This window comes from Capsicum annuum, chromosome 5 (assembly GCF_002878395.1).
Source record: "Capsicum annuum cultivar UCD-10X-F1 chromosome 5, UCD10Xv1.1, whole genome shotgun sequence".
Lineage (NCBI taxonomy): Eukaryota > Viridiplantae > Streptophyta > Magnoliopsida > Solanales > Solanaceae > Capsicum > Capsicum annuum.
Window position 1 is genome coordinate 218424120 of NC_061115.1, and position 19039 is coordinate 218443158.

The 19039-nt window shown below is 35.7% G+C and overlaps 2 protein-coding genes and 1 non-coding gene across 3 annotated transcripts; all 3 read right to left on the minus strand.

Moving 5' to 3' along the window:
- Positions 1-7665: 7665 nt before the first annotated feature.
- Positions 7666-10408, minus strand: LOC124885206 (ankyrin repeat-containing protein ITN1-like). Its single transcript, XM_047412808.1, has 3 exons — positions 10272-10408; positions 8661-9153; positions 7666-8448 (listed from the first exon to the last, which is right to left on the minus strand). The coding sequence occupies exons 2-3, from the start codon at positions 9096-9098 to the stop codon at positions 7792-7794; spliced, it is 1095 nt and encodes a 364-aa protein (XP_047268764.1). The 5' UTR covers positions 9099-9153; positions 10272-10408; the 3' UTR covers positions 7666-7791.
- Positions 10153-10659, minus strand: LOC107872181 (ankyrin repeat-containing protein ITN1-like). Its single transcript, XM_047412809.1, has one exon. It carries the CDS (start codon positions 10657-10659, stop codon positions 10153-10155), a length of 507 nt encoding a protein of 168 aa, XP_047268765.1.
- Positions 10660-17724: 7065 nt separating this feature from the next.
- LOC124899126 lies at positions 17725-17885 on the minus strand. Its single transcript, XR_007056264.1, has one exon. It is a non-coding gene; the product is annotated as a U1 spliceosomal RNA (small nuclear RNA).
- Between the last annotated feature and the right edge of the window lie 1154 nt (positions 17886-19039).

Genomic DNA, 19039 nt, shown 5'->3' on the forward strand with positions numbered 1-19039 from the left:
ATACATCAGGAATCCCAGTAGATTACCTTCTCTTTTCGTATATTTTCAGCTCCCGAAAAATTCCTGTCTTTTGAATGAAGTCCACCTGACTATAATGTGGAGGTGCGTATCCAAAATACTACTATAAAACTATAGTACCTGCAACATCTAGCTTGGTTTGATATCAGAGTAATGCTCAATTCGTATTTCTTGATTTACCCATTGAGCCTCCATTCTATTTTCTATGCTTCAGATGTCTAGTTCTTGGGTGTGGGTGCGAGGAGATGGGAGAGGGTGTCTATTTTCCCATATTGGTCGAGAGAATGAGCTGTTGTGTTGTATGGTCTTGCGCATTCATCGCGTGAGCTTTGTTGTTGAGTCAAAACTCAAGATCTGTCAGCTTTCTTCACCGTCACCTTAACTGATCCGTTATCATGTTTCTTGTGCAGGAGGCTGCTGTTACAAGTTGTCAGAGGTGGTTCACCTGAATGTACATGTTACAGTGCGGCAACACCCATTGACCGTTACAGGCAATTCGCTGACTAGACATTTCATTGAACATTTGCCATGACTTAGAAATTAGAAACTTCAAAGCCAGTTTAGGCAACATCATAGTTGATGGAGGAGCATTTTACACCATGATTATTAGAGAAAAAAGATTGATGTGGCGGCCGTTGTAACAGTCTATGTAAACTAAGAACTAGAGGCCCTTTGCTGCGTGTTCAATCAAACACATTGCTTCCAACTCTAACCATGTATACAATAATATATATAGAACAACGTACCCGGTGTAATCTCACAGATGAAGACTTGGCGGCTCAAGTAAAGTATATCAAAGCAGGCATGAAAACTCAAACCTCTCAATTCTTATCATCAATACATGTCTACGTGTGACTGCTGTTATTTCGGGCATAAATAAAATCTGTATTCCAATATGAACTTCAACAAATTCAAACAATTTTCTGGAAAATGAATAACTCTAACAAGAAAGAGATCGAAGATTAGAAGAATCAAGTCCACTGAATTCACAGTGTGTCCTTAAGGAAATTACTTCCTTCAAGTACCCGAGGTTATGGAATATATCCTCTCAGGATAAAATGAATCACTTCAACATTATGGCGGTACCTCAAATTCTTCCGAACAACGAACTCACTCAACGGTAGAAAATCACACTTGAGTTTTGTAAGAAAGAGGAGTATATTAACTTCATAATTTCGTGTTGATATCTGAGGAAAATCAGATATTTATAGCCAAAAGGTGTTGCATCAGAAAAGAAGCAATGGTTCATGAAGAGTTGCACTGTTTCAGAATGTTGTCAGATCCATATGCGGACCCATTTCTGTTTGCACATAACGAGATGCGGCCGCATGTCACATTGCACTTGAACCAGAAAGTTGAGACTGACATTCGTTGGTATCTGCAACCACAGATACCTAAGTGCGCCCACAAGTCCTATTTTCGTTACTCAAATAGTGAACTAAAGGATTGCATCCTCATTAACACTTAAGTTTCAAGTGAATTTTGTCAAAAACATAGTCTCTCGATCATTTTTCGTAGCCGAGCGATGACAATGACGGCGTTAGTGTTGAAGTATGAAGAAGAGAGTGGAGAAGAATCTCGAAGAAGCAATAATAGACTAGTTGGTTTTCTGTTATAACTGCTTTCGGTTAGTAGCGCTAGTACTAACGTCTAGTTAGTTAGTTTGCCTAATCACTAGCCTATAAATGTATATGTCCATGCACATTGAAGGATGATGAATGCCATGCCCTGTTTTTGCCGAGATTAAACAAAACATGACTTTTTGGACTCTAAAGAATTAAAATTTTGTATAGAGTCGCCACCTAATTTTTAAAGGAAAATAAGGAAACCTATTTATTTGTTAATACATATGATTAATGTTTGTCTGCGAAAACCTATTGAGACTCTAGGTAAGGGTTCAAATTATCCCGAAGGGAAGAGGTTAGGCAACCTTCAGGATCCACAAATGTGGTACCCGGCTAGACTAAACTTATCAATGAGGGAGGAGGTATAAATATTTAAAATAATATAAAAGTGTATGTGTATTAAGTATAAAATAATTCTTTGAAAAAAATATAAATGTTTAAAACCATGTAAAAGTATATGTATATTAACTATATAAATAAAAACATGTAAAAGATATGTATAAAATGTATAAATTACATGTGAAAAAGAAAAGTATTATATGACGTACGAAAAGAAATGTATTTTAATGTGTCATGAAAAGAAAAGGTATTTACAAGTAATATTTTTATTTGATTTAAATTATGAAAAAGTAAAATTTATTTGAGAAAGAAAAGATTACACAATACGTGAATTACTTGATTAACTTGATTCTTTTATGTAAATATTACCGGCCTAAGTTTTGCCTAAAAGTGATGAAGTTATGTAAATAAAGAATATCTCCGCCCGGCACTCAAAAAGTAAAGTTTTCACTATTTTTTATCTTTATGTACAATTAGAAAATGAAAATAAACTACAAACATTTAGCTCGAAAATTATATATAAGTACTTAATAAAGTAATAAAATGAACAAATAATTATTAAAGTAAGTGAAATAATGTGCACACATGTACCAATAGATGTACGTATAAAAATAAATTTTTATGATAACGTGGGCTCGAATTAAGTTTTAGACTAGTCATAGCTACGAAGTGGTTGCTCAACTAATCGGCCGTCCTAAATCGCCTTGCCAAGATACGAATCATAAAACCTTTTGTGTTGTCGTGGTGTTATAAAAGTTTCTTTATTGCCCTAAATATTTAATTTTTTTACTATGTATTTATATACGTAATATCCGTCTTTTATTTATGGAGGCCTCAAAAATCGACGGAGAATTTCTTCATCGGCCAAGCATTTATTTTTTATGTAAATAAGTAAACTTTGAGAAATAAAAATTCGTGTTTTGTAATGGGGGTGGCCTCAAAAATCCGAGGAAAGATATTTTCATCGGCCAAACATTTATTTTTTATGTAAATAAGTAAACTTTGAGAAATAAAAATCCATCTTTTGTAATGGGGTGACCTCAAAAATCCGACGGAAAGATATTTTCATCGGCCAAGCATTTAATTTTTATGTAAATAAGTAAACTTTGAGAAATAAAAATTCATCTTTTGTTACGGGGTGGCCTCAAGTATCCGATGGAGAGATAATATCATTGGCCATGTATTTATATAAAATAGACAAAGTTAAGAAATATAAATCCGTCTTTTATAATGTGATGGCCTCAAATATCCGACGGAGGGATAATGTCCTCGGCCGCATGTTTATTTTGAGCATATGTGTGTGTTTTTGAGAAAAAGAAAAAGATGAACAAAATTTGTGTATGACAAAAATATGTGTGGTGAAGAATGTGTGTGTATAGTGAAGAAATGTGTGTTTGAGAGATAAAGAAAAATATGTGGGGATGAAAAATGTGTATATGTATTTGTGAATGTGTATTTTATTTGTGTATCTGTATGTGAGAAGAGAAAAAATATGTGTGTTGTATTTTTGAAAAAAATAAATATTTATAAAAAGAAAATCGATTTGTTTATATTTTGGGAGAGGGGAGAAAGAAGAATGAAATGTGTGTGAGAGAGAAAGGAAAAAGATGACTAAAATTTTTTGTGTTTGAGGGAGAGGAGAAACAGGTGAAAAATATGTGTGGATTTTTTGAGAGAGAGGAAGAATAAAAATGTGTGTGTGGAAATGTCTTCCCATCACTCCTATTTATAATGAAATTGGGCACCTCTTATTGTCCAATGGATAAAGAGATGTTCCCTCTTTATATAATAGCACATCCTTTGCTCCTTAGGGTATTGACCAAAGGATTTTCATCTTTTTGATCAATAGATAAAATTATTGTCCAAAGGATAATGTCATTGAGTGGTCATTGTCAGATGTGACAAGACATTATGTATAGTCGTTATCGGATGTGACAAGACATCATTGTGTAGTCATTGTCGGATGTGACAAGACATTATTGTGTGATCGTTGTTGAATGCGACAAGACATCGAATTATTATACTGTATAAAATTAATTGATCCGACTTAGCTTTTGCGGATTATAAGAATATATAAAAATCGATATGTGATTAAAAAATGTAAAGAAAATTGAAAAATGTAATTAACTTGAAAATATTATAAAAAGAAATGTAATGTCATGTTGTGTATGTGTGCAGATGATTGTGAAAAAATATTAAAGACGATAATGAAAAAATTCTAACGTACAGAGAATTATCAATAAATTATGAAAAGCAAAACATGATAATAAATTGATAAAATTCTAAAGTGGGGATGATTATCAGTAATTTGTCAAAAATAAAAAAATGTGTGAAAAATGTGTTTTGCACTCTTTAACGGTCGAGAAGCCTGAAGACGTTAATTTTAAGCATGGAGAGCAAAAATTAGATGTCAACAATGAATACATAAAATCTATTCACTATCTAATAATCTTTCTCATCTACTTATCTCATTCTTCTTCTTCGTCTCAATCTGTTCTTTTTTTGTTAGTCATCTAAAGTTACTGTTGGGTTTAAGTGTATGCACGACTGGAAAATGGAGGGAAAAATAGTAGAGGGAAAGAGAGACACTAAAATGGAAAGTGTATTGTTTTATGGAAAGCTTACTAAATTCTCCCTCATTGGTGGGAGAAAAAGCCTTCATGTGTTTATATTGAGAAATGCATCTTCACATGGATAGTGAGGCAAGAACAAGGTGGTCCAGCACCTTAAGGCTATAAATACACATATTCCTCGGGTATTGATATGAACCAATGCTTCCTTTCTGAAGGGACATCTTAATGTTATAAATACCTAACATAGGTACCTTTTTGCTGAGCTAATGCTTCCTTTTTGAAGGGACACCTTAAGGTTATAAATACCTGACATATTCCTCTGGTATAAATATAATTTTTGACAACAAAAACACTTTTCTGTACAAAAACTCAGTGTGATCATTAGCCGTTGAGTGAGTTCGATGAATCTAATAATTTGAGGTACCGCTATTGTTAGATTGAAAGACATTTTATCCTGGGAGAAAAATTCCATAACCTCGGTACAGTGAGGGGAATTATTCCTTAAGGACACTCCGTGAAGTCGGGGGACTTGGCTTTAAATTTCTGTTTCATCTTATTTTTGAAACTGTAACACACTTCTTGGATAGATTATTTTTAATCTTGTGTTGAAGGTGTTGTGCTACTTCATAGGTGTTCTTGTTTTAGACTTGAATTTGTGTTGAACTTGTTGTATGCCTAAATACAGATTTGTGTACCCAAAAACATTGAAAATAACAATCTTAATATCTTATCCATCCCATTTTAATTATTGTTATACCTTTTTCACGTTTGCTAAGAAAAATAATATGTCACGACCCGAACCGAGGCCCTGGCCGTGACGAGTGTTCCGAACCATCAAGGCCCAAAACACCCCTATCTGTTTGGTAATCATGCACATAATTCATATGATCAAAGTAATGAGGAAGAAACACAATAATACGGAAACATGGTCATAAATATGAAAAAGAACAATAACGGAAAATAAAGTTCCCACAACATGAATCAACCTCTAAAAACCGTCTGTGAAAATCTCTAACAAATGACTGAGTCAAGTAACTGTATATAAACTGGGACAAGGCCCCCAGTAGACCCCAAAACTTAATATAAGATAAAAGACTGCAGGACATAAGGCCTTTCGAAATATAGAAGGCTCACCACTTGTCTCTACAACTCTGTCTGAAAAGATTCTCTTGAACCCTAGACTGAGCCTCCGAACCTGAGAGTTGGGAGGGGAGGGGGTCAGCACAAAAGTACTGGCACACAGAGATATCAAAACAAAACATAATATTTTTACAAAATATAGTTGAGAGCCATTATAAAGCAATTTCATATCAAATGATTTGAAAACACATGGGCATAATGCAATAGTTTCTCAACAACAATGAAATGCAACTGAGCTAGGTGGAATACCCTACATAATTTACACCAACTGTCAAACCTCGGTTGCCGCCGAGATTAGAGTATAAGTGAGGGAGAGACACACAAGACCACGAAGCATGATGTCTCGATCCAATGGTAGTGCCCAAGATCACTTAGCCCGGGCGACTACCTATAGTCTCAATTTGGGAATGACATAAAGTCAAGTACACAAGATCACTTAGCCTGGTACCAAATTCCCGTGTCGGCAAACACGGTTTTCAGCGATGAGCCCTTACACTCAAACGCCTTCTTTGGGCATCCACCTATCTCATGTAAAATTAATGCATTCAAACTTCATTTAATTCAATCACGTATCATATTCTGTAGGGTATCGTCATACCCAACTTGCAAGTCATCAATATCACATCCACATATGCATAATCATGTAAAAACCAAGGTGCTTCATCATTTACAAGTGGTGAACAATAATTATTTCAAATTCATGCTCTCTTTTGTTAGTCACAATATGATATGGGGTATCAAGACATTATCATGGAAATTTGAAAGCAATTTATCATTCATATTTATCAAACTTTCATGGAAAATCTCAAATCACATATGCATCGTTTCAACCATTGAAATATATAGGCAAACAATTCCCATGACATAAAGAAAAATGACTTAGAAATCATATTGAAAGCAAGTTATTAGCATTTGATTGAAAACTCCCATTTAAAAGCATGCATGTTTATAAAAACTACACCCATGAGATTTTAGGATAACCCCACGTACCTCTATTTCTGAAGATACTAGATGTTTCTTGAAGCTCGCGGATTGGTGATTCTGAATATGTAATTATCTTTGAAAACCTACGGTCAAATCTTGAACTATTTGGGTTTTTATTTTGAAATCCTAAGGAGAGTTCTTGAACAATTTTGGAGAAAGTATGTGTATTATGATGTTTGAGGGATTAAATCCCGTGTTGGTGGCATATATAGGGGTGGAGGATGACCAAAGTACCTCTAAGGAACAATTAAGGTCAAATCTGTCCCTCAGTTGACAGTTTAATAGGCTGGAATAAATCGATTATAACTTTTTACTCATATACTAAAATTGGATGAAACCAACTGCATTTGAAATATAACTCAAAGATATTTCATTTGATATATTATAGCTCACACAGTTCATTATATACAGGGAGTTATGATCATTTGAAGTTGACCCTGAAATGCTGAAAACTGGGCAATAGGCTATGTGTTTTGCTACTGTTTTGAAATCCAAACACAGCCTTATGCGTTCCGAAAAATTCCGAAACTTATCCGAGATGTACTATGAGCTTGCCCGATCGTAACGAAACTTGAAAATCTAAAAACGAATGTCGGAAAGATTGAATAGTTGTATCCCGAAGATTGCCAGCTAAAATGACTCTAAGTCCTCATTACACTTAGAAAAATTTTCAAGTTTTTAAGTCTAAGGGCACTCTATTAAAGGCTAATCCATGCACGACTTTTACGGGGTGTTACATAATATGTACAAGGTATTATTGATTAAGTTTCCCTAATTATTAGATGTCATTTGAGAATTGTACAATATCAATAAGAACTATAAGAATGTAGTTGAAAATCAATGTAAACTTTAATTTCGTATTAAAAATTATTTGGATTGATATTTTTGAGCTAAAGAGATTGTTATTTAAAGATAAATGGAGTTTTAACTAAAGGTAATTTAATAGGTAACAAGAAGAGATCAATAATAAAAGTCCAAGTGGCGGAAATGGTCTTAACAAAAATAATAAGGGCATAAATGAAAATATATTAGGAAAAGACACCATTAATTGCATGGTGGTAATCTCACTTAACAAAAAAAAAAGTGAAATATTAAAAATACCATTGTGAGGACTACCAATATTCTCTCCTGTACACAATAGTAATATAAATAAACACCAAAATAAACAATAAAATCGAGAGACAACCTATGGAACAGACAGTAATGGCGAGACCAAGTGAATGTGATAAAGTAGCAAACATACCCGTTGCGAATGCAATTAAAACTGCTAACATTGACAAGCATTGAAAAATACGTGCGAGATCATAAAGCTTCTCTACAATTTTCAAATGTGGAGGAGGTCTACTTTCATCTGCCATGAAGAAGTAGGTGAATATGGCAATAGCTGAGAATGTGAAGGCAATGGCATCGGAAACAACAAATGCACGAAACGCTGTTTTCCTTATTAGAATTGCCATCCCTTGATTAGGGCGGTCGGGTTCACTCTCAAAACCTCCTGGCAATGTGATACCAGCAGCGAAAGTGACTGTCATTATCAAAGTGGCCACAACAACATGGATTTGAGCTGATTTCATAAAACTTTCGACTTCTGTTTGATCATCTTCCTTCAGTTGTATTTTGACTCTTGTTCCCGTTTCATCATTCAGTTGCATTTTGTCTCCTTCTCCCGTTTCATCATTTGGATTGGGCATGTACTCGCACTTCTGCTTTACCTCAAAGTCACGTTTCCCAAATCGGCCAATGCTACACAAATCCTTCACAAATATCTCCTATTTTCATCAATAGTACAGTTTTTATTGAGTCATTCTTATTCGGCTCTTGCAAGGACAAAATAACTTCAATAGTTATGTGAAAATTCTATCAAACAGTATCGAACATGATATTTCGGATACTTAGCATATAGTACAGAGGCATTTCAGTATTTCACCAGCATATTCTCAAGTGCAACAAGTATTTGAAAAACAAATGTGCGAATGCTTACCTTCTTTGTTGTCACTGTGCATGACAATGCTATATCAAGTGGGGTCTGGTTTTGTTTATTAAATGACATCTTCTTTGCTCTAGGATGGTTTATTAATTCAGGCACATGGTTACCAGAGGCAGCAAGCAAATGGAGAGGAGTGTTGCCGTAACTATCTGGCTCATCAACAAGTCTGTCGCACTTATCAGAGTCTAATAAGAACCGGACTACCTCGTCTTGATTGTTCAATACGGCAACATGAAGTGCATTTTGATTGTTGCTGTTAAGCATATCCCAACAATCTGGGCAGTGATTTAATAGCTCATTGATCATGTATACGTCACCTTCACTGGATGCAATGTGAATTGCTGTCGTCCAGTCATTATCAATGCCTGCCGGAAGGTACACTAAGGATTTTTTCCACCCCAGCATATCCGAAACTACGGCTTCCAACCCCATAAGTCAGGTTCCTCGCATAAAGGCTTATTCCATCGCCATAGTGATCTAATGCAATCTGGATGCGTCAACATGATAAATGCATAAATAAGGGGTTAAATCTTCTCGCAAATATAGTTCCACAACAGACATTACGAAATCATCAACAGATATTGCAGACAAATGTTTTTTAGAGCGGTCGCATAACTAGTGATGTGAATGCTACATAATTTTTATTTCAGGCATTTATACCATTTTAAATGGTAATTCTTGATGCCTAGAAGTTTCTGCATTTGAATTTTGAAGGAATAAGTCAAAATATCAGATGCAGCTCCTCTCTAGAGAGCCTTTCGTCCAGTTTCTCGAGTACCATTTGAATCTAATGTACAATCAACAATCCCCTCCTCTCCTCTTCCCTCCGGGTGAAACAACTTCCATTACCACTAAAATGGATATCAAATTTAGGATGCTGAAAAAACCAGCTCATTGGAAAAGACAAGTGCTGTCACCTGTCTCGCTGTTAGAAAATCCACAGATGCAACAACAACATACCCAGTGTATTCCCACATAGTGGAGTCTGGGGAGGGTAAAATGACGCAGTCCATACCGCTACCTCCGAAGAATTAGAGAGGCTATTTAGCAAATATTTTTAGTCAAAGAATATTGAAATGACATGGCTCAACCCACCCCTCCTCTAAGTCTTCTTCTCTTCCCTCCTATTTTTTCTTACGGCAGAATCGCTATTCAGGTGGGATAAAAACTGCTGGACATTAAATAACCACATCACAATTGATTTCGGTTGGCTAGTTTAGAAAGTCGCGGGAGCAGGCCAAAAACTTCTTTGTTCACATCATTCTCTACACCTTGGCGAGATAGTCTTTGGGAGAGGAGAAGAGGGATTTGAGGTAGTTGTCAGAGATTAACTAGTAAGAAAATTAGTCCATTGGATTATAAAGTTGATGCAGCTAATGGAGGATCCTAGTGAGACTATCGACATGATTAATCCAAATTTATGAAGACGGTGTTAAATATGGGAAAGTCATCTGAAGTTGGATGTTGATACAGCAAATAACAAAAATTATGTAGCTTCATGTTCCTGAATTACTGCTGCATGCAGCGGCGTTCTATTAGAAGGACCTGCATCATAAGTTTGTTTCTTGCAGGATTCCAAGATGATAATCAAAGCATCACGAAAACCTGATTCAGCGTCCAGATACAGTGGTGTCTCCTGCGCATGGTTGGGCGGAAATTCAAATTCAGAATCTTCTTTCGCCAAGAGCTTAACCACATCTAGATGTTGGCTCCGCACGGCCTTGTGCAGCGCTGTATCTCCACTAGCATCTGTCATCCTCGTGAGTTTCTCGTTAGTATTATGATCTTCTATACATGCAAGTAGCACACGTACTACTTCAGCGTGGCCTTCGTTAGCTGCTATGTGGAGCGGTTTCATTTTTCTTGTTTTGACAGCATAACAATTCTGGCGTAATCTTAAGGACTGCTGCCACGAAATGGGAGTGGCCATAGAGGGCTGCAACATGGACGACCGTGTTGCCCCTTGGAGTGACTTGGTAGCCGTTTTCTTCATCCCTTTTCAAATGATCGGCAAGTACAAAATCGCCATCTCTGATATTGCCTCTCACCGCAGCACTATACAAGGTCGGTTCCATTCCTTTTGATTTGGTGTTTTATCCAAGATCTACCAATGATAATCCTGTGGGTCCTTTGCTTTATCTGGCTGAAACATTATTATATAGGAAATCAATTCAGTCAAATTATCGTACAATGCCATTGTCCCAACTAATCTTCATTAAACATTTTAAGTCTTTAATGTGAACTAATGGATGGAGTATATACTACTTGATGAAGTCTATTTACCTAAGTTGTCTTTGCATTAGAATATCTTAATATTATGACAGTAGTGGGTGTAGAATTCTACGTATGTTATATTTCTTAATGAAGTCTTTGTTTAGTCTTTATATTAGAATATCTGGAGATAACAAACTGGTAAATTTTATATATATGGTGTGGCCATCAGCTGACATTATAGTGTTGATATTAAAGAATCCAATGAACTTGAGAGTCCCTTGCTTCTACTTACCAGGATAGAACAAATAGGTATAAATACTAACTTCGTTGACCACTCGGCCTCACCTTTGGATGCTAGTAGCTAAAAGAAGGGCAGTTGGTGTACCAAAGCTCCCGCTATGCATAAGGTCCAAGGAAGGGTCTCACCGCACAGTCTTAACTTGCATTTCTGCCAGAGACTGTTTTTAAGGCTTTAACTTGTGACTTCCTAGTCACCATGGGCGGAGCTACAAGCTGGTCAACCATCGTCGAAAATTTTTCTTGCATATATAGGTTAAATATAGTTTTTTTGAATACCTATTAATAGCTAAACAAGCTTGTCATAGAAAGCAGCAATAGCCCAGTGGCCAAGGGTGTGCAGTTTCACCCTAGCCCCGTAGGTTTGAGCCCCAATTCCAATGAAAATTTCTTTAAAATATGAACACCCTTGACAGAAAACTTGGCTCCGCCACTGCTAGTCACATGACAATAACTTTACTGGTTACTCCAAAGCTATCATAATTTTAGATAATAGCCCAAAGCATTTAGTAATTTCCAGCCATCAACAATTGCATCTTTTTGCCATCTTCATATTTTATGATATCCCTACATAATTAATGTACATTTTCAGTCTAGACAAATCCCAAGCTAGTGTCACTATCATCATAAATAGATATTTGCCACAACTAAATGTATTTGATCTACCTTCATAATATCCTTGACTATTCTTTAATTTCATCTCACGAAGGGGAGCCTTGGAGTTAATTAATGTCCCCACATAATTAATGTACTTTAACACTATAACACTATACCTTTACTTTCTCGAGGTGAAACATTATATAGAAATTAATATAATCCATTTCACATGCACCATTATATAGAAATTAATATAATCCATTTCACATGGTGCATGTGGCCCAACTTGTCATCACTATGTCAAGTTGTATTATTGGAAAAGGAGTAGCACAATGATTTTGAGAGTGGGATCAATAAACCCTCAACAACCCATTTTGTAAAAGGCAAGGTACGAGTTTGACAGAATTTGGTAATCTCGATTCGAATTTAATATGTATTTTAAAAAATATATATATATATATATATATATATATATTTAATATGTGCAAATTATTAGTTTGGAATTCATTGGTAGAATTCAAAATTGTAGATTTCAGATCTTTGATCTGCCTCTACATTATGTTATGCCCCCAATGACAAGAAAACAGAAAGTGTGTTTAACATAGTCAGGCAGATCCAAAGTTGAAACTATTATATCTTTAAAGTTATAAATTCATATCTATGACTAATTGCAATCTTAGTAGATTTTACATTTAAACTTATGTCATGCCCGAAGAATATTGAGTTCAAATGAACATGAGAATTGCTTGGACTCATTCACTTTTGTTGTCGCATCCTTGTCGAGACGACATGGGGAGTGGCTGGGGATCCGTACCAAATTTGGTCAACCCATTTTTGGGTAGTTTGACCAAACTTGACAAAGAAATTTGGTACATTTATAGTCATTTCTGTATTAAAAACAAAAGCTTAGGTGAAAAACGAAAACAATGGAATAGCTTGTTTATAGAAATTTACTATGTCAGTTCTTTATCTTTTTATTTCCTAGATTCTCCTCTTGATCAATAGTTATGTGAGCAGAGTCGAGAATAGGATCAGACCGCAAGAGTATATTATTGTTCGCAGTCTTACCTTGCTTAATATCTCACAATTTAGACATATATCTCTATTATTAGATAGTTGAATTATTTTTAGTCGAATTCCGAAAGATATCCTGCAAAGATTAGAGTAGAACACACAATTTTTCTATATGGGAATTGTGTTGATAAATACATTAATTATGTAGAGATACAATTGATCATATATAGCTGGAAATTATATGCAACATCAAACACATTGTTGCACTTTTAGAAATTAGAACAAATACATTATCTTTATAATGATGAAATCCTCTTGTCACCTATGTTGTGTGGACTCTTCACTTTTGATGTCGCACCCACGTCGGATTCTCCCAAAAATACACTACTTTTGGAGAATCCGTCACGCACCCGCAGACAATTTTGGAGAGTCCGAGCAATATAGCTCGTCACACATTGGCAGCTCTGTTCTGGTTTCTTTCACTATGCTTCTTTTTTTTAAGACCAATTGATCCAGCAAAGCCAAGCAACATATACAAAGAGAACCCACCCATGACAACGACGGTAACAGCGATACCAACTGAATGTGCTAACGTAACATACAATAAGCGAGAACTCCTTTTCTGATAATATTGCATTTGTCGCCATTGAAAAGTAGGCGAATACAGCAGCAGAGGAGCATGCAAACGCGATGGCATTCGAAACAACAAATGCACGGAACACCGCTTTTTTTATTAGAATCGCCATCCCTTTATTAGGGCTATTAGTATCGCTGTCAAAACCACCTGGTAAAGTGAAACCAGCTGTGAAGGTCACCGTCATTAGTAGCGTCGCCACAACTAAATGCATTTCATCTGTCTTCATAATATTTTCGACTATTCTTTCTGCTTTCCTTGCTCTTTGTTGTTGATCACCCCCCGAATCCATCTCTGGTAGCAACTGCATCATCTTTCTCACACCTAGAATGCGCGAGAAGACTTTATCTACGATGTGGAAGACCATTCTTTTTTATTTAAATGGCTATGTAATTATCAAAAATTATGATCTTTGTATATTTACATATACATAAGTCCTTTGCTTTCTCTACATTATATGGGAAAACAATTAGACTCTTCATCCTCAAGTCTCCGCTGAGTAGTACATCTTTCTTTTCTGAAAAGAAATAATAGCTCCGAACAAATTAAATATGTGCACGCTTCATAATTAGAAAAACGAGCACCGTGGAATACTCTCACCGTTTCAACTTGTTTCGCTTACTTTCCATTTATTCTGTTTAAAGAACGACACTTTCCTTTTTTAGCAACTCTTTGGTTTCAACTTTCCATGGTTTAAGACTGACACTTTCCCTTTTTAGCGACGTTTTAGTTTCAGCTTTCCACGTGACAAGTTCAAGGCTGCACTTTCCTTTTTTAGCAACTTTTTAGTTTCAACTTTCCACTTGACATGTTTAAGACTACAAAATTAAACTCTTCATACCCAACTTGTCTATGATTCTTATTAGTTAACTAACCTGAATAAATAAAACATCTATATTCACTTAAATACTAGAATTAAGAAGCTCAAGGACGGTCAAAAATGAACTTGCTTAATTTTTCAGACGTTAAGAATTGATACAATAAAAGCTAGGAAAGGCGCAAAACAACCAAGCTAAGTTACAAAACAAGAAGAAGAACTCAACAATATTGTAACAACAACTCACTGATTCCCTAGAAACGAGAACAAACTAGTACAAATGATTACAAAATAAAAGGAACAAAGGATAGATAGTTAGACCTTGGTTGATATAATCTTAAGAACCCAAGAACATGTGATACTCTTGGACCCTTAACACTACACTCAACGGTTAACCTAACTCCTATGTTGACACAAGAGGGACTTTACCTCCTCTAAACACCAACGTCTCAAGCCATGAATGCAACACTAGTGATACCACACTAGTATCACCCTAATTTCGGGTTGCCTCCTAAAGAGAAGAGAGGACTTGTCTTTCAAAGTGTTATACAACTTACAAATATCATCAAAGTTTAAGTAGTAAATGACCTAACATATTCTATTTATAGTAGGTTACAAAAATTGTGTGAAATGTCCAAAAGACCCCTTAGTCAAAGGCTTCAATTTAGGTGCCCTTGGAGTGTAGTTTGTGGACTGTTTTAGAGACTATTTTAGGCCCTCCTTTGCACTTCACTTGCACGCTCCAAGTCTCGGGTTCAATACATCTCACATATGTCCATCTCTGTGGTTATTCTCGTATCAAGAATTCTTCCAATAATTTCGAGCTAGATTTTTTCAAGAAAGTGTGTATTATACTACGTACATTGCAACGAAGACCCAACAAAAAAGTTTTTTCTTGCGAAGAAGCTTGTGATTTTTTCGATGAAGAAGCTTGTGTTTTTTTTTTCGAAATATTCTGGACACCACTCAAACATTTGCCTTTGATAAAAAAGAAAAGGAAAGGAACGTAATTTGTTCTTTTCTTTAATTGGAAGCAAGGAATTTGCTTAGCTTTTTTCACAGGACCATCAACAAATGGTACCAGTAAACTTTGTCTACCAATGCTAGAACAGATGAGAAGAAATCACCCTAGCGTTTAGCTTCTAGTGAAAATTGAACCCGAGACTTCACAGTGCACGACAAACTTCATCGTGAGGGTGGCACGCCACCCGCAAACTTTGACGGAAACTATATATATATATAGGTATATATACACTGATATATTAAAATAAAAAACCTGCCACCCACAATGCCAAACTAATATTTAGCGCAGGTGGTAAGGCGCGCTTGTTGTTTTGGGTTCGGCCTGTTTTGGCAGCAAATGTTTTTTGTTAAAGCAATATAAACTGATATATTGAAATAAAAACTTGTCACCCACTACACCAATGTGATGTCTAGTGCAAGTGGTAACCTGTTGTTTTTAGTGGCACTAAAGGTCGTGGGTTCGACCTTTGCTAGCAGCAAAAATTATTTTTGCTAGTGCAAGCATAATTATGTTTTGCATAATATTATGCTAATTACAGTTGACTTAATTATACAATTAATTATTATTTTTGACCGTTTTTAAAAATTTCTTTATTAGTTGTTAAAAAATAATTTATACTCTCTCATCCAACTTAAAAAAACCCTATGCTATTCTCTCAATTTTCAAATCACGATTTCACCTCTATTTCTTGACTTCTGGACACTTGTTCACTTGGCACCCGGAGAGTCCGGATCCTGGATCCGCCTCTGTTTGGATTAAGATTGTAATTGTTTCTTTCATCCAGAGAAAGCAATTCTGCTCGCGATGTTTGTGACACGCAGAGTCAGTGGGCAATGATCATGAATACAGAGCTAGTCGAGATGACAAATTAGTCAAAAACATTATGAAGGCAACTCAAATGCATTTATCTGTGGCAACTATCTATTAATGACGCTAATATTAGAGTACTCATCTTGACGAATCTCCAAAATAGGAAACTAAGTACCATTTTTTGCTTTTGACCCAAAGAAAGGCATTTGCTATTTGCTTTGATTGGAAGAGAGGGATTTGCTAACTAAATTTTTTCTTGATCAAAAGAAAGGGATAACTTCTTGTTTGAGTTTTATGCTTTACATCTCCACCATTATTTTCTGTGAAGTAGAAAACCTTACTCCTACGCAAGAGTTTATGTTATGTCAAAAATTATTTGACATGCACGAACAGTTAATTCTCCTGGTCAAGCATGGCCTGATAATAACGTGAATCAATGTAATTGACGACAGCAATATTGGAACATACATGGGCGGATTCACAACATTGGTTTTATGGATTCACCATCTGAAATAGTTTTTGTCAGAACCTCTCTCTCTCTATATATATATTAAGAAATCACTGAATATCTATAAATATTTTGACCTGAGAACCCATAAATTTTAAGTTATGTACAGAAGAATTTACTACCGGAAACCAAAAACTGTATCAGTTATACAGAGATTATATAATCATTAATAGTTGGAAACTGATAAAGTTGTTGTCATATGACCAAAAGGGCACATGTTCAAGTCTTGGAAACAGCTAGCAGAAATGCAAGGTAAGGTTGCGTACAATACAGTTGTGGTGGGGCCGCCCTTCACCGGACCGGCGCATTTCTTGGGCTTATGAATTTCTTTTTATGCTATCAGAGTGAGACTCAATTCCTATTTCTTGATTTACCTATTGAGCTCCCATGTCTTGGGCGTGGATGCGAGGAGAGGGGTGTGTGTGTGTTTATTTTCCCATATTGGTCGAGAGAACAAGCTGTTGTTCTCACTATTATATGGTTTTGAGCATTCATCTAGTGAGCTTTGTTGTTGAGTCAAAACTCAAGATCGTCAGCTTTCTTTGCTGTCACCTTACTGATCGGTTATCATGTTTCTTCTGCAGGAGGCTGCTTTTAGAAGTTGTCAGAGGTGGTTCACCTGAATGTACATGTTACAGTGCTGCAACACCGGATGACCATTAAGAGGCAATTTCGCTGACTAGATTTTCATTGAAAATTTTCCATGACTTAGAAATTAGAAATAAGCCAGCTTAGGCAACAAAATAATTCTTAATTCATAGTTACTTCCCTTTCCTTCTGTACATTGGCTCTGTGCTAATGATTTTCATAACTGCTGTTGGTCCCAAGCCGTTTTTAACGATAAGATGGCATTTGGTATTTTACAATTATCATTACTTATTCCAAACTTTTCGACATGGCTTCTTTTTCATTTTTGTATTTCCTTTTCATATTGCATTCGACATGCTTTACTTGAGCAGCACCGACTATTACAACGATAGCCACATCAGTCTATTGAATAATATCATTGCATGCATTCAATACAAAGTCAAATTCAAATATTATTACAAGAACAATCCAAATAAAAACAAACTATAAAGAATTTGTTCAAGCAGTTGATTAAAAAAAAATTAGACAATAAAAAATAATTGGACCTTGGACTAGGTAGGGGCCACGCGAACACAGGCCCGTGCTGCCACAAATTATGACGGAGGCTCAGCCACTTGGGCCGACCTTAGGCAGGCACCCCTCCAAAGTGTAATGGAGGTCACCAACCTAGGCCATGGACCTTGTTGATCGCCCATTGACCCCGTCCAGGTATGTATCTTTCTCCGTTGTACTTGGCCCTTTTTATAGCATCTCCATGCTACGATTAAATCTTCTTCACTTAACGATGTGGGACTAAGTGCATCTTTCTGTATTTAGTAAAACAAACTAACAATCTTGAAAAATTAACAATGCAATTCATTCAGTTTAAATCAAAACGAACCTATGAGAATGCAGTTGTTTTTCAATAAATAGTCCTGTGATTTTTTTCTCAGTGATAATGTAAACACTCACACCAGTAGTATTAGCACTATTCTTGTAGTTTGTTGTCCTACGTTTCTGCTACTCCCCGTTATTTTTAGTACTTCGGTTATCACATTATTTGGCTATTGTTATTGTTCCTTGTGTTCTGAATGCTACGTAATGTTTTTAACGTTATTTACTATGTCCTTTTTACTTGTGTATTTTTTTAAACTGATTTCTAGCTGACTGCTTTGTTTCATTTTCATCTTGTGGTTTCATTTCTATTGCTGCTGGAGTACTTTCTGGAGGAGCATTTTACACCATGGTTATTAGAGAAAAAAGATTGATGTGGCGGCCGTTTTAACAGTCGATGTACACTAAGAACCAGAGGCCCTTTGCAGCTCGTTCAATCAAACATATTGCTTCCAACTCTGACCATGTATACAATAATATATATAAAACAACGTACCCGGTGTAGTCTCACAGATGAGGACTTGGAGGGTCAAGTAAAGTATATCAAAGCAGGCATGAAAACTCAAACCTCTCAATTCTTATCATTAATACATGTCTACATGTAACTACTGTTATTTTGGGATAAATAAAATCGTATTCCAATATGAACTTCAGCAAGTTCAAACAATTTTCTAGAAAATGAAAAACTCTAACAAGAAAGAGATGAAGATTAGAAGATTCAAGTCCACTGAAATCCCAGTGTGTCCTTAAGGAAATTATTTCCCTCAAGTACCCGAGGTTATGGAATAAATCCTTCCATGATAAAATGAATCACTTCAACAAAATGGTGGTTCCTCAAATTCTGCCGAACAACGAACTCACTCAACGGTAGCAAATCCCAATTGAGTTTTGTAAGAAAGAGGAGTATTTTAACGTCATAATTTCATGCCAATATCTAAGGAAAATCATATGTTTATAGCCAAAAGGTGTTGCATCAGAAAAGAAGCAATGGTTCTTG

Coding starts and splice junctions, on each gene's coding strand:
- LOC124885206 (XM_047412808.1), bottom strand. CDS start 9,098: ATGGGGTTGGAAGCCGTAGTTTCGGATATGCTGGGGTGGAAAAAATCC. Junction 8,449..8,660: donor GCACAGTGACAACAAAGAAG/GTAAGCATTCGC, acceptor TGATGAAAATAG/GAGATATTTGTGAAGGATTT.
- LOC107872181 (XM_047412809.1), bottom strand. CDS start 10,659: ATGAAGAAAACGGCTACCAAGTCACTCCAAGGGGCAACACGGTCGTCC.